At 41.1% G+C, this 22,511-nt stretch overlaps 1 protein-coding gene across 1 annotated transcript in view; it reads right to left on the minus strand.

The window, feature by feature from the left end:
- smurf2 (SMAD specific E3 ubiquitin protein ligase 2) overlaps positions 1–14,787 on the minus strand; it is a 323,106-nt gene extending 308,319 nt beyond the window's left edge. Inside the window, exon 1 of the mRNA XM_068058473.1 lies at positions 14,014–14,787. Within this exon, the coding sequence (XP_067914574.1) occupies positions 14,014–14,065 (52 nt within the window). The 5' untranslated portion in view covers positions 14,066–14,787. The remainder of the gene's footprint in view (positions 1–14,013) is intronic.
- Between the last annotated feature and the right edge of the window lie 7,724 nt (positions 14,788–22,511).

The raw sequence follows: 22,511 nt of genomic DNA on the forward strand, positions 1-22,511 counted from the left end.
TGCTCAACTGCAGCCTTTTAAACCTCCCAGGCCAGACTCTGAGTATGAAAGGCTGGTACCAGTTTGGTTTAAATCAACCAAATTTTGGACCAGCTTGGAAAACTTAAAGAGCAGAGGCTGAAGCTTTCCACGGGGTGAATAAGGATCACTGCCGATAAAGCAAAAAGGATACAAGCTACCCTAGTACAAACGCAATACTGCACTGTCTGTGGGCTTGCAGTAAATGACAGATCATAGCTTCAATCAATTACATAGAGAATTATGGCACACTGATTGCCATTGGAGTCCACACACGTTACATTAGACAGATTCCAGAATAACTTATGTAAAAACGATATGAAATGGGAAATGAACACTGGGCCATCTTTAGCAAGTCCCCAAAATTACTAGCTGTTTCCTAGCTTTCAAGCTTTGAGAGAAGGGTGCAGAGAGGGTGGAAGGAGGATGGGACTGAGAACAGGGTTGGGGTGAAAGAATAGGAGTGAAACTGGAGGAGAGGATGACGCAAAGAGGGAGGGAATTTGTTTTTGTCTATGGTAGCTTGCAGTGTGTGTACACAAGGATTTTTTTTGCTTAGAGATATTGCAATTTGTATGCATTGGGTGGGCTCAATTTTTTTGGAGTATGTTTGGGTGTGCATCCAGGCTCTCAGTTCTGCATAATTATGCAACCACTCATTGATTTTGACAAGTATCTGACCGCCAGCTTCAAAAAGATGAACATAATTCAGTTTCACCTCTTAAAAAGTTAAATTATGAAACACTCAATCATTTTAGATCTCACAGCATTCCCCATCCAGAAAAGGCAGCAGCTGCCTGCTCCTTGACCTCAGTCAATGTTATTCAGTTAACAGCTGCTCACATCCTCGTCACTGCTGATATGGATGAAACCAAGGAATCATGATACACACATTGTGTACTTTGCCACCTATACATCTCAGATTAAAAAATGTTTATGTCAGCACTTGGTTAACAAGGAAAGAGTTCTGATTAACTAAAATGTAGTTTGATTTTGCCAAATAAGAAATTACAGTGTTCTTCATTCTTAATTGCTAAAATAGCCATTCTTCAAATGAGGCATCAAGGTATTTGAACAGTGCTCCTCACGTAACAAAAAACTTCAGCTAGTTATTGAGGGCCTGTGTCACTATGATAATGTGCCCCATTTTCTCCAAGTTCCTTACCCACACAAATATCCATGCCTGTTGCATCAGTCCTTCAAATTCTGTCATAAGCTGGTACTTCCAACTACAGGGGAGTACATTTCATTTATCTAGTGACACAAAATGCACTTCTTTACAACTAAAAACACAGCATCACTAGATTTCCCAGACAAACTGCACTGGCCTAATGGGATGGTGGAGCCAGAGGGATGTGAATTATATTCAACACTAAGATATAATCTGGGGGTGGGGGGTGAAAGAGAGAAAGAGGGGCGGAAGGAAAGGATTAGGAAACCATAATTAATTACAGTATAATGTTTTTAATTCCCTAGCATATTTTTGAATATGTTACAATGTTCAAATCATAACATGCAATTCTTGACCATTTCTGTTCCTCATTTGACATACCAGAACACGCCAAGTGTTTAAGACACAAGCAACTCCCTTTCATCCGTCCTTTACTGAATATCCAACAACAGACAACCAATATCATAGCAACCAACCTAGGGAGCAGTAGTATAATGGTTATGTTAAGGTACCAGTAATCCAGGACTAATGATCTAGAAACATAAGCTGTGGAATTTAAAACCAGTTAATTAAATCTGAAATTAAAAATCTAGTACAACGAATGGTGACCATGAAACTACCAGATTGTAACAAAAACCCATCTGGTTCAGTGAAGGAAATCTGCTGCCCTTACCTGGCCTGGTGTGACTCCAGATCCACAGCAATGTGGTTGACTCTTAACTGCCCTCTGAAGTGGCCTAACAAGTCACTCAGTTGTATTCAAGAAAGTGGCTCACTAGCACCTTCTCAAGGGCATTTAGGGATGGGCAATAAATGCTGGCAACAACACCCACATCCTTTTTTTTTATTCGTTTGGGGGATGTGGGCATCGCTGACTAGGCCAACATTTATTGCCCATCCCTACTTGCCCTTGAGAAGGTGGTGGTGAGCTGCCTTCTTGAATCGCTGCCGTCTTTGGGGTGTAGGGACACCAACAGTGCTGTTAGGAAGGGAGTTCCAGGATTTAACCCAGCAACAGTGAAGGAACAGCAATATAATTCCAAGTCAGGATGATGTGTGGCTTGGAGGGGAACTTGCAGGTTGTGCTGCCATGCATCTGCTGCCCTTGTCCTCTGGGTTATAGAGGTCGCAGGTTTGGAAGGTGTTGTCGAAGGAGCCTTGGTGAGTTGCTGCAGTGCATCTTGTAGATGGTACACACTGCTGCCACTGTGCATTGGTGGTGGAGGGAGTGACTGTTGAAGGTGTTGGATGGGGTGCTAATCAAGCGGGCTGCTTTTGTCCTGGATGGTGTCGAGCTTCTTGAGTGTTGTTGGAGCTGCATCTATCCACGCAGGTGGAGAGTATTCCATCACACTAGAACGTGGTTACCCGACCCAAACCCGACAACATGCATCGGGGTCGGGCTCGAGTCGGGTCTCTCTTCCGGGTCTGGCATTCGGGGTCGGGTCGGGCACAGTCCTGCCTTTTGCTCAGGGAGGGAAAGGGAAGTAAGCTTCAAAATTTGAACAGCCGGGACATCAAGGCAGGAAATGTGCATCCGGACTCCGGACTAGCCTGCCTCCAACTGCATGATTCTGCAGGAATAGCCTGCTGCCGGAACGGAGGATCACAATATTTGGACAAGGTACAGCACAACCTCTTTGATATAATTAACTTAATTCCAGTAGTCGGGTCGGGTGGGCACAGGAAAGAATCAAAGGACTCAGGCCCAGGTCGGATTTGGATTGAATGCGGTTGGGTCAGGTTTCAATTGCATACCCGAGCAGGCCTTTACATCACACTGCTGACTTCTGCCTTTAAGATGGTAGAGAGGCATTGAGGAGACAGAAGGCGAGTTACTCGCCATAGAATTCCTAGCCTCTGACCTGCTCTTGTAGCCACAGCATTTATATGGCTGGTCCAGTTCAGTTTCTGGTCAATGGTGACCCCCCAGGATGTTGATAGTGGGGGATTCAGCAATGGTAATGCCATTGAACATCATGGGGAGATGCTTAGGTTCTCTCTTGTTTGAGATGGTCATTGCGTGGCATTTGTGTGGCACAAATGTTACTTGCCACTGAGTGAATAAAAAATGAATAAGAGGCTGAAAGTAACCAATTAAAAATGAAGTAAAAAAGGTTTTTTGTTCCTTTAAAAACACATCACATCTTCCTACTTGCTACACTTAATTCACAATCTGCCTATTATTTAGTGATGCATCCCAAATTCCAAAGATGTATTAAAATAAGGAAACGTGGAAAGGAAAGAGATCACCAGACCAGTCCTTTGACAAATCATTCAAACATGAATTCTACTTAACCGATTTAATCTTCCAGGAGAAAGCTCAACACAAATACTCCTTGACCCCCAAAGGCAATCAAGCAAAACTCCAGTGTCGTCACTAAGCTTTTTTGGCATATTGATACCAATATGCTTTGGGGAACAAAAAAGTACTTAAACCAATATGCTTTAATGCTGCATGATATCATTCTTGTATAATATTTTTAATTCATCTTCTCAAATTGCTCCCATCACATCCACCTCCAGTGACAGACCTGTAAGCAACTATACTTTATCTGAGTATTACATAGCTGAAATAACTTTCCCCAGACAAACTGTTGGGCATTTTTCACAGTTCAGGTAGACTATTTTACATGCTCATAACTACACTTCACACAAACTCTATGGAATAAAATACCTGCAACGTGGCCATGCAAAGATTTCTTGCACTAATCTTTACATTTAACTCAACTATTAGCAATTATGCTGTATTTCCACTTTCCAACCCAGACCTGCTGGGTTTCAGAGTTAACAGTCCCAACTCCAAGCCTGAGAAACACAAACAATTGTATAATGTGTTTATTGTCCATGTAGAAGGTGGAAAGCATTGACGAGGATATCAATTCAATGGCACAAACTGCCAAAATACACAATTTCACCCTTCCTTTGTTGCTTGCTAAGCTGTCCTAAGGTCTCCTCTACCAGCCGTAAGGTAGGAATAAACTTAGGTGGTTTCAACTTGGTGACTCAGACACCAAGTACACATTGGGAAACCACCTATAATTTGGCATTAAATTTGTTGTCTTACAGAAGCCAGTTCCAACACCTGTGAGGCAATTGGAAAGGCCACATGGATGCCTGGTTAAGGCTGGCGTTTAGGCACAGGTCAAGACGGTAAGAAAGAAACTTTACCCTACCATAGTTCCATGCTATGTATAACTAGCGAGTTCTTCAAAAGTTATAGCCAGGGTTTTCCACTTGTTCACTCACCAGCCCCTGATTTTCTTTCTATTTTTCTTAACAGACAGGAAAATCACAGGCTGCAGAGATAAAAACAGAATCCCCAGCAGTAAAGGCACAACCTGGAAAATTCCAAGTTCAGTATTGTGTATCTTGAGGACAAAGATTTCCCAGAACAAACAAGATTCAAAAACTCACTTCTGTGAAAATATCTTGCATTATACCACTACATTCCTTACAATATTCACCACTAAATCATTAAAAATAAAAGGCCAGAGGACATAGTTTTTAAAAAACATATTTCTCATCAATTTCTCCTTGGCGGCATAGAGTTGCACAAATACTGGCATCATCGGTTATCTCAACCAAAATGATCAGTATTCAAGTGGAAGGCCTGGCAGACTAGTCAAAGAGGGATGACAGTCCAGCCCAATCCTGTCCTTACCCAAAATACCCATGTACTCATTTTCAGCATGGTCATTAGGTAGTAATCAGCAGTGGGTACTTGTGATTATTTTTCCCTGTAATGAGGTAAAATCCCTGCAACTATTCTAGCTGAGGTCAGCTAAAACTTCATAAACAAGGGATTGAACAAGGGACACCTAGTCTGAATGGCTCCACTACTCACCTGATAAACCTGCAGAGCCATCAACAGAGCTAAAGGATAACTTTTGAAGTCACATAAATAATTGATATTACACCGTCAAGGATATATTTCTCTGCAATCCACTGGTACAGGAGACAATATGTTGGTGACTGCCAATCTTGTATGCCATATGCTCTCAGATTCCCCTTCCTCGAGTTTTTCATTATACATCATACTCACCAAGCTTTACCAAACTCACCACAGCAGCTGAGTAGAGTAGCAAGAAAAATAAAAACTGATTAAGATTTAACTACACTATATATAGAACAAGCTGTCAGCAAGCATAAGGAAGTAACTGTGATCCTACTACCCAACTTAAAATGCAATAACCAGGAGTCGTCAGAACTACTCAACTGAATTGTTGCCCTGTATCAAGCTGCCAATCCTCTTAATAAGTTTTAGAAAGTGAGAAAATGACTTGTTTCAAAAGCAAAAAAAGTGGGCTGCAATATGAACAGAATTAGACTGGTTTTATTGAAAAGGCCCTTTTGGGTCTCATTCTTCCAGAATACCAACCCTACTTTCTTACTCTACAATCTTAAAACATCCCCCTGAAAATCAAATATGAGCTCAGTTTAACATCCTATCAGAAGAGCACCATTGATAGTGTAGCAATCCCACAGCTTGAGACTAGAATGTCCATCTAGATTATCTCAACACAGGGCTGGAATCCCCAAACTTACACGCCCAGGAGTGAAAGCACCACTAACTCACCCAGCCTTCCCCTTACTGAGGAAAGCTGACATTCTATGGTGCTGATACACCCTGCAGGCTTTCTTCTAAAGAAATATTTCATTTCTTTCACTGCTTTAACAAAAACTTGTATCAGTGAAATAAGCTGTGAAGAACCAAAAGGCTACTCTATCAAAACAGTATGGTGGTTGTACTTGCACAGAAAAATGGGCAGTAAAATCAACAAAATCTATTTACTCCCACATCTACAGATCACCACAAAACTCAGCATGGGACAATTTATCTGCTAATTCCTTCCTCCGTACCTTTGATCACAGCAAAAAAGAAGTGATTTTAATACATTTTGGGCAAAATATTTTACATAAATACAGATATGCACATATATGTATTTACCATCTTTATAAAAAATTAAGAGTTTATTCTATGCACAAGCTGATAATCAAATCAAAACCACTCACCCATGAGCTACTCATGGTTTAAAAATAAATCAAACAGCTGTACACTTACTCTAACCATAACCAAGCACTAGTTGTAAACATGGAGCTCCACTGCTATTACTTCCCTGTAGTATTCTGGACTGATAACTGTACAAAGAAAGTGCAAAACACAAGTTCTGGTTCCAGCACATCTGAGCTACACAAAAAAAGTTGTACAACACAATAAATTTCACCTAACTAAAATAGAACCAAACCTATTTAGGAATCAGCCATGGTTCAGTGGCAGCACTCTTGCCCGAGTCAAAAGGTTGTGGGTTCAAGCCCCACTCCAGGAGACTTGAGCACATGATTTAGGCTAGCACTTCCATGCAGTGCTGAGGGTGTGGTGCACTGTCAGAGCTGCTGTCATTCAGCTGAAATGTTAAGTCGAGGTCCTAGCAAACGTAAAAGATCTCATGGAACTATTCAAAGAAGAGCAGGGGCGTTCTCCCAGTTCATTTATCCCTCAACCAACACTTAAAATCAGATGGTCTGGTCATTTATTTCATTGCTATTTGTGGAACCTTGCTGTGCGCAAGTTGGTTGCTGTGTTTCTTACATCACAATCGCAACTACTCTTCATAAGTACTTCATTAGCTGTAAAATGCTCTGGACATCCCAAGGTTGTGAAAGGTGCTAAATAAATGCAACTTCTTTCTTTTCTTCTTAACCTCCGAGTCAACACCATGTTTTTATAACAAGTGGGTACACTCTCCCTCTCCAAAAGCCAAACAACAACTTCATAATGACTGCTCCTAGCAACTTGAAGTATTATGTACTACTCCAACACATAAGCAAAAACCAAACTGGACCAAAGCTTCACTCGATACTCCTTTGATTGTGTAACATACAGAAGTTGGAAATATATACTGTAGAAATCGACTACATTTCAAATTGTTCATTTCACTTGAGAGAAGTCCATACAAACATGGTCACTTTCTTTCTTTGGCCTCCTTATCTCGAGATAAGGAGGCAAGTGCCTGGAGGTGGTCAGTGGTGTGTGGAGCAGCGCCTGGAGTGGCTATAAAGGTCAATTCTAGAGCGACAGGCTCTTCCACAGGTGCTGCAGAAAAATTTGATTGTCGGGGCTGTTACACAGTTGGCTCTTCCCTTGCGCTTCTGTCTTTTTTCCTGCCAACTGCTAAGTCTCCGACTCGTCTTGGTACTGCTACTGAGATCTGTTCTCCACTTAAAGGAGTGAATTCCCCTGCTTCACACACAGTATCCCCTATACTTTATAATGAACTTTCTCTACTCACAGCAATGTGTTCCTCCATTATAATCTAGTTTACCTTATCCTAAATGCAAGGGGAAACATCTTGCTGTGCACCTACATTTTATTTTGTACAGTATGTATTTGTAAATAGCCAAATTGTTATAAAAATTGTGTTGCCATCACAAAGAATTATGATTTACCTTTACTACCCTTCAGTTGTATTTAATTTCTAGGCATTTTACTTTAAAAGAATTAGTTATCCAAGCAATAGGTTTGCTGGAGTAACTGAAATCGCACTTGGTCATTTTAGCTCTGTGCATGTTAATTCAGTTCCCTATCAGGCTTAGAAATTCCTCCAAGCCAGTTCCCTCACTGCTCTCACCACTCAGCATTTGAACAATACGACAACTTTTTTAAAAACTATTTGATGGAGAGAGTTCCTCTTCAAAAAATAAGTACACTAATACACTGTTTTCTAATATTAAAGTCCCCATGTATTTCAGTGGGAAAAACCTCAAGACAAATATGTTCCACACCTTTTACTGTCCTTTGCGTAATCCCAAAATCAGTGGGTCAAAACTATTTAATACGAATGTAACAGCCTGTTGCCCATCACCTTTCATGGCGACATCCCCACTAGCAAGAAACCTTTAAAAAAAGGAAAATGTTAGAACACTTTTTGTTCGAAGTATTCCTCCTTACCTAGACAAAAAAAATTACTTTTTAAAAAAAACACTCAATTCTATTGGTAGCAGAGAATCCCTCATGTTGGATCTCCCATTCTGATAGTCACACTGATAATTACAGAGAACTCCTTGACCTTTTCCCTTGCAAACAGCAGAGGACATGAATTCAAAATTAGCCTGAGCTTTTTTTTATTTCCAAAATATACTTTATTCAGAAAAATCTGTAAAAAAAATACATTACAAAAAAGTTCCAAACAGCACCAAGTCAAACAATACAAACAGTGCAAAGGAGATCAGTTTCCTTCAATACAGGAGTGAGTTGCCTCACAACTCTTCCATTTCATTTTACATGCCATGTACATTTTACAGCAAACAAATATTTTCCAGATACAACTCGAGGAGTTTTCAATGGATCCAGCCCCTCAGTTCAGCTTGGTGGGGGGACCTTACACAGTGGTCTTTCCCCATTGAGCCTTTGCTGCAGCTGCCCCAAGCTTTAGTGCGTCCCTCAGCACATAGTCATGGACCTTGGAATGTGCCAGTCTGCAACATTCGGTCGTGGACAACTCTTTGCGCTGGAAGACCAGCAAGTTTTGGGCAGACCAAATGGCGTCTTTCACCGAATTGATAGTCCTCCAGCAGCAGTTGATGTTTAACTCGGTGTGCGTCCCTGGGAAAAGCCTGCAGAGCACAGACTCCTGTGTTACAGAGCTGCTTGGGATGAACCTCGACAGAAACCATTGCAAAGCAGTTGTTGAAAGAGATGCAAAGACACATTCCAGAAGTAGGTGGGCAACCGCCTGAGCTGCGGTGAAGCCACCCAACACCAGGAAGCCATGTTAAAAGCTGGAAACCCTGCTGAAATCTTTTCTGTGCTTTAGTTACCTTCAGATTTAACTTTGCCAACACCTGGCTCCCTAAGCTCTTCCTAACACAAACTGCAGTTCAACCAGAACCGACTTGCCTGCACCCTGTTCCATCAGACTATTTAAATTGAGCCCATCTCCCCTACCCTCAAGAAATTTCATTGGCTCCAAACTTCAATCATTATCTGTGATTACAATTCCTTATATGGCCTTATACTAGCCAACATTTGCAAGCTTTTCTAGCCCTAAATCCCAGCTCTCAGGCTCTGCTCGCATCTGAACTATTGTGCGTCATTATCCCTGTTACCTCATCAGTGGCGGAGCCTTCATCCGTCATGGACGTTCTCTCTGAAATTCTCTTCCTAAACCCATCCACCTCATTATATTTGCCCACAGCTTCAAAAGCCTCCTCAAAACCTACATCTTTGACTTTGCTTTCAGTCACCTCCCTAATTCGTCTCACAAGTTATGATCCACGTCAGAATCATCCCTCCATCATAAAGTGTCTTTACATGGCATTACATAGAAAAAAACATGGAAACAAGTGGTCCAGCCCAACCAGTCTTTATTGATTTTTATTCTCCACAAGCAGCTGTAGCAATCCCAGGTGTCTAATGAGTTACCATCACCCTTTACGCCTCCTTCATTCAAGCACTTATTTAACCTATTCTTAAAAGCTGACATAGTCTCCACTTCAATCACTAACTCCAGTAGTGCATTTCTCAGCCTGATAACCCTCAGTGTAAAGTATTTTTTCTTGTCCTCTGTACTTGATGCCGATATTTAATTTTATTTTCTGTCTTCTCGTTCTATATGTATGCCTGCTGCAATTGTATAGAGCCTTGGTGAGACCGCACCTGGGGTATTGTGTACAGTTTTGGTTTCATCTAAAGAAGGATAGACTTGCCATAGAGGGAGTGCAGCAGAGATTCACCAGACTAATCCCTGGAATGGCGAGATTGTCTTATGGAGGGGAGATTGCAGAATCTGGGCCTGTATTCGCTACAGTTTCAAAGAATGAGAAGTGATCTCATTGAAACTTACTAAATTCTTACAGGTGTTGCAGGGTAGAGGTGAATAGGATGTTTCCTCTGGCCATGTATGGTCAGTGGGCTTTTTTTAAATTGAAGGCAACGCAATTTCTTCTATAAAACAAAGTACTTTGAATAAAAGTACACCGACTAAACTTTCCTTCTCCCATAAGTTTGTATATATTACAAAATAGGACAAATGTTGTGTCATGGCAATGACACCCTGCAAAATTCTGCACTTACAACCTGCCTGTAATTTTTGGAAAGCAAACAGGATAAATCTACACAAAAAAAACTTCAAAAGCAGTAAAATGCTCATTTTAAGTAACAAATCACTTGCCCTAATTATGCATCAGATACTCAGCATCTATTGGAAAGCAAAGGAATTGGAACCATGCTAATTTTAACCCTCTCAAACCAAGGGATAGTGTGGCCAACTGTAGCACTCCAATTACTGCACCTGCTAAACTAAATTTTTTAATTGACATTTTTAAAGCCTGAGCCAATTTTCTCTACTTCCACTACTGTAGCATTTATTCTTTACTGGTATGCACTGGGCACCCTCCAATACATTCTACATGCATCAGTTTGGACATCAAGTGTCAGCAGGCTATTACCATCCTGTTACTTACCAACATACATATGCGCACTTTCAGCAAGGATAATGGAATAGTAAATTGAGGCAGGAAGCCTGGATGATTTCCCCCTCCCCAACCCCAGGGAGCAGAGGATGACAGTGGCGCACATATTACTATCCTGGTTGAAATTACCTAACTGAACAAAGACTAGATATTGAACCTGGGACCTTCCTAATTTGTATGACTCACTGGAAAAAACTTACTGAGACATCAGAGAAACGAGCTGTCACTCATTTTGTTGGTTAAAACCCACGGCAAATCTACTGAATGTTTAAAATACAAATCAGAGTAATGCATTTTCACAAAAGATTTACTACTTTTAACTAAACTTCACAATCAGAACCACACTAGATATTTTTACTGACTGTCACACATGTCCAAACATTGCACTTTCGCTCTAGCTCAGCACCATGGAAACGGTATCAGCATTCTAAGACTCAAATAACTTCTAGGCAAGTCAAAATAACAGTTTCTCCACTAAAAATAAGTTGTTTCTACAGGTAGTCAAAGAAAAGCAGTTCCTAATAGCTGATGGTACAAGGACTAGGCGACCCAGATTTAAGGCTTTGTACATGAGATGCAGGGTGGATGAGAGAAAGAACTATTTTGCGCAGCGAGTGATTATGACCTGGAACTCTCAGCTTACAAGGTGGTAAAAGCAGAGACGATTAATGATTTATGAAGGAAACTGGATGGGCACTTGAGGGAAATAAACTTGCAAGGCTAAGGGGATACAGTAGGGGAATGGGACTGACTGAAGTGCTCTACAGAGGGCCAGCATGGACCTGATGGGCTGAATGGCCTCCTTCTATACCACAATGACTATGACTCTAAAGACAGCTGCTTAAACAAGAAAAAAGTTTTCAAAATATACTGCAACAATCAGTACTCAACCCCTCAGGTGGACTCACAGTTGAAGACACCACAAGTTTGCACTGAGATAGGACACTGCCCGAATTAAAATGAAGGTCTGCAAATATGTCAAATTTGATAGACATTTTCAAAAAAAAAGCTAAACCATTTACATGTATGACCCAAATGATTTTACCAGACATCCTTCCTAGAAGATACAGCTTGAAATCAGAGGAAGATCTGAAGAAATAACTTTTAAATGAAAGCATTAAACCTACCATCTAGAATAGGTAGACTGTGCTGTTAGTTACCATCCCACTAAAATGGGACAAGTTTAGATTCAAGGAATCCAACAATAAAATACTACCAGCTTATCTGGACTAAAGTATAATGAAGTAAGCCTAGACATCATAACTGGACAATCAAGAGTAAATTTTCAGTTTCACCTCCCACTTTCATTTCCCCCTCAATTTTTCTTCTACAGTCCCTCCTTGTAACATGAATCATTTTCAGATAGAAAGTGTGCTTCAGAAACATGTTCCCATGTTTCTGCCAATGATGCTTCTGAACAAGCTGACCGAGATCAAGAATACAAAAGTGAGACACTTAATGCACTTCCTTTAAAATGATCACTTTAAAAAAAAATTAAAGAAAACATGTATTCATTGTCAGGGCTTTAGCACTTTACTGATTAAGTATTTCTCTTAGATGTTAGTCTTAATTCAGTGGTAGCATTCTTGCCCAAGCAAGGTCAAGGGTTCACTCAAGAGACGAGAGGACATCATTTCAGCTAACGCTTCAGTGACAATGCTACACTGTCAGAGGTACCACCTTTTGCATAAGTTAAACAAGACGACGTGTGCCTTCTCAGGTGGATGCAAGAGATCCTATGACACTAGTCATAGGAGCAGGAGTTTTCCTGGTGCCCTGACCACCAGTTATCCTTCAACCAACACCACAAAAAATAATACAAAAGCAAAATACTGCAAATGTTGGAAATATGAAATAAAAACAGAAAATGCTGTAAATACTCATCAGGGCAGGCAACATCTGTGGAAAGAGAATCAGAACTGATGAAAGGTCATCGACCTGAGACATTAACTGTTTCTCTCTCCACAGATGCCTCCTGACTTAAGTATTTCCAGCATTTTTTTGTTCTTATACCACCAGAAACAGATTATCTGACATTTATCTCCTTGCTGTTTCTGGGACTTTGCTGTGCGCAAATCGGCTGCTGCATTTCCTTACGACAGTGACTACATTTCAAAAGTACTTTGCTGGCTGTGAAGTGCTTTTTATATCTTTAGAATATAAATGCAAAGTTTTTTTTAAATACAGTTACTATCGTCAGCGTAGCACAGTCCCACAAATAGCAAATGAAAGACCAAACAATATGTTTTTTTGTGGTGCTGGTTGAGCAAAGAATGCTCTGAAAAAAAAGCATCGTGGGACCTTTTAAAGCAACCCTACCTGGCAGACAAAGCTTTGGGTTTAATATCTCATCCAAAAGGCAGTACCTCTTGACAACACTCCTTCAGTATTGCACTGTATTACACGCACAAGTATGTAATGGATCTTGAACCCACAACCTTCTTACTCACAGGCAAGAGTGCTTCCTTGGAGCCAAGCAGGCACACAATATAAGATAATGAAAATGCTCTCACAAGTATAAGCTTTATGCTCCCAGTCAGCTTTTAAAAAATATCTTTCAACTATAATTTCCTATTCTGAATTATCCAACCCATTCTTCTCACCAAGATTGGGAGGTTGCTATTTTGCCATAAGTTTTACAGAAACTAAGTTTCAGACTAAAATAATGCAATCATATTTTCATTGTGGAAGTCAATAGACCTAGAACAAAAATATAAACATGGTGCAGTAATAACACAGGGCAACAAAAATAAACTTTGAACTGTTGCCAAGTTTGCTGTTGCACCTCTTTATAACATAAACACAACTAGATTAATAAAATCCAGCGTAAACTCTCAGGCGCACACTCACTTCCAAATTGTACACATTTCCTATATAAAAGGGGGGGAAAAAACCAGGAAGGTTATTTAAAATCCACTCCCTCGTCACAGGAGTACCCTCAACACCAAGAGTTTACTTGGCCAGGCCTAAGACGTATTACAAGTACCGAAACCTACAATACAGTAACAGGAATTTCCTGGTTATAAAATTATCCAAAGACACAACCTTTGTCCCTAACCACCCCCGCCCCCAACCACAACACACAAATTTAAAAGGCAAAAAAAAAATGATAAATTGCCAACAAAAAAAACTCATACAAGTTCAACCACTCTTTTGTAGAGAAGTACACAAATAACCTGACTTATTTTGCCACTTGGGGGGGCCGGGCAAAGAAGGAAAACGCTCCTAACAAAACAAGCTCTCCATTCACAATTTTTCTTTTAAAAAGGGAGAGAAAGGATCCATTTAAAGCACCAGCTCTTGCTAACGCATACTGTATTTGTGTATATGTAATTCACATAGCTTCTTACCTGTTAGACGTAACTTGACTGGCCCGTTCCTCCTAGCTCCTTGGTTAGACATGTTCCCGAGTGTTTGTGATTTTAGATGTGTTGTTTTTTTGTTTGTAAATGGAGTTTAATTGCTGCTGCCGGTGTCTCCCCGCCGCCGCTTTTCCCCCCTTTCCCCGAGCGAACAATAATGGCCTCCTCGAGCCCGGTGGCCCGGATGTGCATAGCCCACACTCACCAACGGACGCCCAGAGAGAGGGGCAAAAATAACTCGATCAAAATAAAAAAACAAACATCATTTACCTCAGGAAATTAAAAAAAAACAACTTTCCTTGACCAGGGCGCCGAAAAAAATAAACTTTTCACTTTTCTTCTAGATTTTCCTCTTCCCCCCCCCACCCCCCAACAACCACCTTCCTCACACCGTTTCTCTGCCTCGATCAGTGTAACCAGACTTTCACCCCCGCAACGCTTTCTCTGTCACATCTTCGAATCCAGCGCAGGATTGATCTCTTGTCGAGGTATATAGATTGTATATTATTACTGTTGACAAAGGCTGATATTCCAATCGATTGATTGCTGTTCTGCTTTCTTCCTTATTGTTGAGAGTATTTCCACCCACAGAACATCCACAAATGATAATGGAGAGGGTTTTAAGGTTATTTTCCAGCAGCAAAAAGTTGTCGGTGGTAATTTTTTCCCCACCTTTTAAGGCTGAAGCTACTGCTTTCCTCTCTCCTCTCCCTTCCTTGGTCTAAGTCCTGTTCTCAGGGCTACTTGACTGAAACCCAGAGTAGAGCACTTGCTGACATCATCCTGGTGTTCCCTCCCTATTGACAGTCTACAGCTCCTCCTGCTTGGGTCGCAGGGAGACGGCACTCTACAACCAGCACCAAAAAAAAAACTTCACCAACTCGTTTACAGGCAATTTTAGAGCACCAAAACATTATTAGACATGGCCCAGCAATACCTGTTAAATCACCAATGTTTTACATCTCATTGTTCAATTTTTAAAAATGCTATTTTTTTAAATCAATCAGTATAAAATACATGTTTGAAATGAAATAAACTAGTCATAGGAGGAGAACTAGTAACAGAAGGAGGCCTTTTGGCCCATTGTCCCTGTGCTGTACCTTTTGTAGAGTTACCCAATTAATCACAGTCCCCTTCTCTTTCCCCAAAGACCTGTCATTTTTTTCCTCCTTCAAATGTTTACCCAATTCACTTTTGAATGTTACGATTGAATTGGCTTCCACCACACTTTCAGGCAGTGCGTTCCAGATTGCAGCAAGTCACTGTGTAAAAAAAGAGGTTCCTCATGTTACTTTAGGTTCTTTTGGCCAGTTACCTTAATTCTGTGTCCTCTGGTTGCCGAACCTTCTGCAACTGGAAATAGTTTTTCCTTATCTACTATATCAAAACTATTCATGATTTTGAACAAATATTCTGTATCTGTTTTCATGGTAGAAGACACTAAAAGCATCCCAATAATAGTAGAAAATCAGCAGGCAGAAGGGACTTAAAACAATCAATATCATCAGAGGAAAATGTCCTAGGCAAACTTATGGGACTAAGGACTGACAAGTCTCCTGAACCTGATGGCCTGCATCTAGAGTCTTAAAAGAAGTGGCTACAGAGACAGTAGGTTGTAATCTTCCAAAATTCCCTAGATTCTGGAAAGGTCCCAGCAGATTGCAAAACCACAAATGTAATCCCCTTATTCAAGAAAGGAGGGAGACAGCAAGCAGGAAACTATAGGCCAGTTAGCCTAATATCTGTCATTGGGAAAATGCTGGAATCCATCATTAAGGAAGAAGTTCCGAAGAAGGGTCACTGACCCGAAACGTTAACTCTGCTTCTCTTTCCACAGATGCTGCCAGACCTGCTGAGTGAATCCAGCATTTCTTGTTTTTGTTTCAGATTTCCAGCATCCGCAGTATTTTGCTTTTATTAAGGAAGAAGTAGTGGGACATTTAGAAAATCATAATACAATTAAGCAGAGTCAGCATGGTTTTATGAAAGGGAAATTATGTTTGACAAATTTGTTAGAGTTCTATGAGGATGTAATTAGCAGAGTGGATACCAAAAGATGTAGGCCAGGATTTTATCTGGGTGACAGGGGTCATGACCTCCAGCAAAAGTGCTGCCGAGAACCCCGCGTTGCCCCTTCTGTGGCTGGCCCGCCGAATCAAGTGCCAATTAGGCACTTAACTGGACAGCAGTGGGCCTTCCACAGTATCAAGGACCCCGGCGACAGAAGCCCCCATCTCTGAGAGCTGCTGGCCAATCAGAGGCCGGCAGCAATTTAACTGAGCAGCGCCACTGCAGAGGTGGTGGTTGCTGACAGTGGAGCACCCACCCAGGCCACAGGTAGATCAGGGCAGGAGGGGTCACGTGGAGTGGGGGTCGCGGGGGAGGTGGGTGTAGGGGGGTCAGCAGCAAGGGCAGGAATTGGCTCAGTGGGCCCCCCCCCCACTTTTCTCAATGTCGGGCCCTCATTCAGGCACTTAAGCACCTTTTACCAAGGAACCCCCCGCAACCCCCCCCACCCCAGAGCTGGCAAGTAACCCGCACAGTTTCCCCTGCCGTGCTTCTCGTGCAGTGACAGGCCTGCCCGCTGCTCGGCTAATTGCCCACTTAAGGGCAGCGGGGCAGGAAAGCCATTCACAGGCCTTCCTGCCCCAGAATTGATTTCAGTGGAGGTGGGAAAGTGGCAGTATTCACCCCCCCCCCCCCCCCGCCACCATCTCACCCGCGGGGGAGAGCATAAGATTCCTCCCATAGTGTATTTGAATTTCCGAAAGGCATTCGATAAGGTGCCACATAAAAGGTTACTACAAAAGATAACAGCTCATTTTCAGTTTGACAAGCTATAACTAGTGGGTGGTACAGGGATCAGTGCTGGGGCCTCAACAATTTACAATCTATATTAATAACTTAGATGAAGGGACCAAGTGTATTAAAATCAAATTTGCTGATGATACAAAGGTAGGTAGGATGGCAAGTTATGAGGAGGACACAAAGAATCTGCAAAGGTATCTAGATAGGTTAAAGTGGGTGGGCAAAAATTTGGCAGATGGAATATAATGTGGGAAAATGTGAGGTTATCCACTTTGGTTGGAAGAATAGAAAAGCAAAATATTATTTAAATGGAGAGAGGCTACAGAATGCTGCAGTATAGAGGCATCTGGGTGTCCTTGTACATGAAACACTGACCTGCTGAGTATTTCCAGCATTTTCTGTTTTTGTTACAAAAATCTATATTAATGACTTAATCAAAGAGACAGAGAGTAATGTATCTAAGTTTGCTGATGATACAAAAGTAGATGGAAATGCAAGCTGTGCGGAGGATACAGAGAGGTTGCAAAGAGATTTAGACAGGTTAAATGGCCGATGGGAGTATAATGTGGGGAAGTGTGAGGTTATTCACTTTGGTCATAAGGATAGGAGAGCAGAATATTTTTTAAAAGGCGTGAAACTTGTAAATGTTGACATTCAGAGGGACTTGGGTGTGCTGGTACAAGGAACACAGAAAGTTAACATGCAGGTGCAGCAAGCAATTAGGAAGGCAAATGGCATGTTGGCTTTTTATTGCAAAGGGATTGGAGGACAAGAATAAATAAGTCTTGCTACAATTGTACAGGGTATTGGTGAGACCACACTTGGAATACTGTGTGCAGTTTTGGTCTCCATATTTAAGGAAGGATACACTTGCATTGGAGGTAGTACAGCGAAGGTTCACTAGATTGGTCCCTGGGATGAGAGGATTGTCCTATGATGAGAGGCTGAGTAAATTGGGTCTATATTTTCTGGGGTTTAGAAGAATGAGAGGTGATCTCATTGAAACCTGCAAGATTCTGAAGGGGCTTGACAAGGTAGACACTGAGAGGTTGTTTCTGCTGGCTGGCAAATCTAAAATATGGAGACACAGTCTCAGGATAAGGGGACAATCACATAGGGCTGAGATGAGGAGAAATTTTTTCACTCAAAGGTTGTGAATCTTTGGAATTCTGTACCCCAGAGGTTAGTGGATGCTCCATCGTTGAATGTATTTAAAGCTAGTATAGACAGATTTTTGATCTCTAAGGGAATCAAGTGATATGGAGAACGGGAAGGAAAGTGGAGTTGAAGCCGAAGATCAGCCATGATCGTATTGAATGGCAGAGCAGGCTGAATATTTTATACTTATATTTAGAGATACAGCACTGAAACAGGCCCTTCGGCCCACTGAGTCTGTGCCGACCAACAACCACTCATTTATGCTAATCCTACATTAATCCCATATTCCCTACCACATCCCCACCATTCTCCTACCACCTACCTACACTAAGGGCAATTTACAATGGCCAATTTACCTATCAACCTGCAAGTCTTTGGCTGTGGGAGGAAACCGGAGCACCCGGCGAAAACCCACGCAGTCAGAGGGAGAACTTGCAAACTCCGCACAGGCAGTACCCAGAACCGAACCTGGGTCGCTGGAGCTGTGAGGCTGCGGTGCTAACCACTAATGGCGGCATGGCTGCATGAATGGGCCATATGGTCTACTCCTGCTCCTATTTCTTATGTTATAATGTTCTTAAGTTAGGATGTAGGTGCAGCAAGTAATTAGGAAGACAAATGGAATGTTGGCCTTTATTGCAAGGGAGATGGGGTGTAAAAGTAGGGAAGCTACAACTGTACAGGGCATTGGTGAGACCATACCTAGAATAGTGGGCAGCACAGTGGCGCAGTGGTTAGCACCGCAGCCACACAGCTCCAGCGACCCGGGTTCAATTCTGGGTATTGCCTGTGCGGAGTTTGCAAGTTCTCCCTGTTACTGCGTGGGTCTTTGCCGGGTGCTCCGGTTTCCTCCCACAGCCAAAGACTTGCAGGTTGATAGGTAAATTGGCCATTATAAATTGCCCCTAGTATAGGTAGGTGGTAGGAGAATTGAGGGGATGTGGTAGGAATATGGGATTAATGTAGGATTAGTATAAATGGGTGGTTGATGGTCAGCACAGACTCGATGGGCCAAAGGGCCTGTTTCAGTGCTGTATCTCCAAATAAAGAAATACTGCTTATTTAAGAAGGGATATACTTGCATTGGAGGTAGTTTAGATGAAGGGGTTTGTCTAATGAGGAAAGTTTGAGCAAGTTGGGCCTATACTCATTGGAGTTTAGAAGAATGAGAGGTGATCTTATAGAAACATATAAGATTCTGAGGGGGCTTGACAGGTAGATGCTGAGAAGATGTTTTCCCCTCATTGGAGAATCTAGAACTAGGGGGTTATAGTTTCAGAATAAGGGGATTGACCATTTTAGATGGAGATGAGGAAGAATTTCTTCTCTGAGGTCCTTAATCTTTGGAATTCTCTACCCCGATGAGCTGTGGAGGCTGAGTCATTGAATATATTCATGCCTGAGATAGACAGATTCTTGAACTCTAGGGGAATCAAGGATTATGGGAAACAGGCAGTAAAGTGGAGTTGAGGCCAAGATCAAATCAGCCATGATCTTATTGAATGGCGAACAAGGCTCAAGGGGCCGTATGGCCTATTCCTGCTTCTATTTCTTATGTTCCCTGAACACCTCTATCCAATCTCTTGTTAACCTTCGCTGCTGTAAGGAGAAAAGTAACTTAGTTTTCTATTAAACTACTATGATTGATATAACAACTTGGATTTATATAGCATGTATATTACTACAAAATACACATATATAATCTATGGGAACAAAGCAATATTAAAAATAAATAAAACTTATTTTCCAGTCAATTAGCACTGATAATTATCAAAAAGCAAAAAGGGAATCTATGGATATAAAATATTACAATGAAATTAAATAAATTACTCTAGCTTTAGAATATTATCAATATAAGTAAAGAAACTTTTTACAGTGACCTATATTTTATGTATAATTTCATGTGAATAAAGCAAATGAATATATTGTTTAGCATATTGAAGCTAAACAATTGAAGCTTGACTCGTTGATAAGTTACTTTAAAATAAATTAAAATATATTAGAAAATATATGCTGGGTAAAGCAATTAAAATAAATCACATGTTGATTTCATATTGATATATATTTACTCAACAGTAACTTACTGTAAAAATTAAAGTAATCTAATAGATATATTTAGTTTTTAAAGGCTGTTGGTAATTTAAGGTTATTAGTTTAGGGCAAGTTACACAGACAAAAGGTTCGACTTGCATAACGTTTGTAGAAAATAGTCAAACTACAGTCATTTCTTAAAACATAGATTTGTAAACTGGGGTGCCTGGCCCTCTGGGTTTGCAGGATGGTCCTGGGGATCCTCAAGGTTATCAAATTTCCATTCATCTATCATTAGGTTTTGAATTTTTCTGTAGTCGTCGTCTTATTTGTGTGTTATTTCTGCATTTTCTTTGGGTAGCTGACATGGTCTTTCTAAAACTAGGACAGGGGCTTCTCAGGAGTATGTCATTACTTACAGCGAGTCCCCAAGATAGTGCTAATATTTGCAGGAGAGCTACCACACAGAAATTCACTGTCTTAAAATTTAGAACCAACAAAACATCCTTCTCAAAATTTCAACAGATTAGAGTCCTCAATTGCTCAGTGTGTAAATACAACATATGTTGGGATGCCAAGTCATAAACACCAGGAAGGATACAGATTAATTTACTGGTTTGTGGCAATTTATCCAATTTCAGCCAAGTAGCAGTGGGAATGCTACATTTGGCCAGAGTATTTAAGCTAATATGAGGAAAAATTGTATTAAGATTTCGCTCCTGTTCACTTTCTAGAAACGCCTGTTGGATAGTGTGGGTTGTTGTACGGATCTTGGGTGAGGTCAGAAACAGGCATAGCCATGATTGCCCCAGAATCCAATACACTACCAAAACTAACTATTCCAGCTTCACACATGAAGGATAACCATTGGGCAAGATACTAGCCAGCCAACAATACTCCATCTATAATGAGTTGCTATTTTGAAATAATAACTCTCCATATATGTAGTGCTATTGATATTTCAAAAGCTACATATTTGGTAGCAGTACTATTGAGAAAGAACTTACATTTTATATGGTACTTTTCACATCTCAAAGCACTTTATGACCAATGGATCCTTTTGAAGCATAGGCATTGTTAATATGTATGCAAACACAGCAGCCAATTTGCATAGCAACCATTGTTCTTTATTATTTTTATTAATGATCTAGATGTAGGTGTTAGGGGCACGATCTGCAAATTTGCAGATGATGCTAAGATTTGTGCGAATGTCAGGATTGTACATGATGCTCATCTGCTTCAGGCTGGACTTGATGCATTGGGGAATTGGGCTTATGACTGCCAAATTATGTTTAACTTGGAAAAGTACAGTGTTATGCATGTGGGCAGGGTAAATGCTAAGCATACATACACACTTCAGGGAAAAGTATTAAACCAAGTGGAGAAAGAAAAAGAGCTGGTGTTCCAGTGGATAAATCACAGTTGACTGTAAGACCAAGCATACTATTTCGTCCTTGTACGAGACCTTGGTCAGGCCTCAGTTAGAATACTGTGCCCAGCTTTGATTCTCTTCACATATGGGTAATATTGAGGTTTTGGAAAGGGTGCAGAGGAGGGCCACAAGATTAATTCCCAATTTGAAGCATTTTAGTTATCAAGATAGGTTAAAACAGATGGGACTTTACACTTTAGAGAAAGGTAAACAAGGGGTGATCTGATCAAGGTTTAGAAGATGATGAAGGGAATAAGTTGTAATTGAGTAGGCAGTTTGTTGCACTTAAATACGGCATGGAGGACCAGGGGGTCACAATTTTAAATTGTATAAGCCCAGATCTAGGTTAAATGTCAAGAGGTGGTTCTTTTCCCAGAGACTGGTGGACATCTGGAATAGGCTGTAGGCTCATGCAGTGGTCACCAATTAGTTGAAATCCTTCACGAGAGCTGGACCTGTTTCTGGCTAAAGCGGAGACCACCTTGGAAAAAAGGTAGGTACTGTAGGGTATTCAAGGCCAGAGTGATCTTCTGGACTAGTTTTGGTTGCCTAAGAGGGTCAGAGAGGAACTTCCTAGATTCTTTGCCCAAAATTGGCTTGGGTTTTTACCTCTTCAAGGAGATTGCATGGTTTCTAATTGGGTGGGAGTGTATACATTGTGATGCACAAGATATCACAAATGTGTGGGACAGGCTAGATGATCTTTTCCTATCTGTCATTGTTTGTACATTCTCATAAACGGCAGGTAGAGAAAGTAAAGTTGATCTGTTTTGGTGCTGTTGGTTAAGTGATAACTGTTGTCTTGACAGCGGGAGAAAGTCCCCTTTCTACCATTAGTGCCATGGGATCTTTTATATCCACCTGAGCAGGCAGAAAAGGCCTCCGTTTAACTTCTCAACTGAAAGGCAGCATCTCCATCAGTTTCACATTCATATCAGTCTAGATTTTGTGCTCAGATTCTGGACTGGGTGTTGAACTTGTGATCTTCTAACTTAGAGGCAAGAGGGTTACTACCACTGAGTCTAATTGACTGTATGACCTATAGCATTACACCAAT

Source organism: Heterodontus francisci, chromosome 26, assembly GCF_036365525.1.
Source record: "Heterodontus francisci isolate sHetFra1 chromosome 26, sHetFra1.hap1, whole genome shotgun sequence".
NCBI lineage: Eukaryota > Metazoa > Chordata > Chondrichthyes > Heterodontiformes > Heterodontidae > Heterodontus > Heterodontus francisci.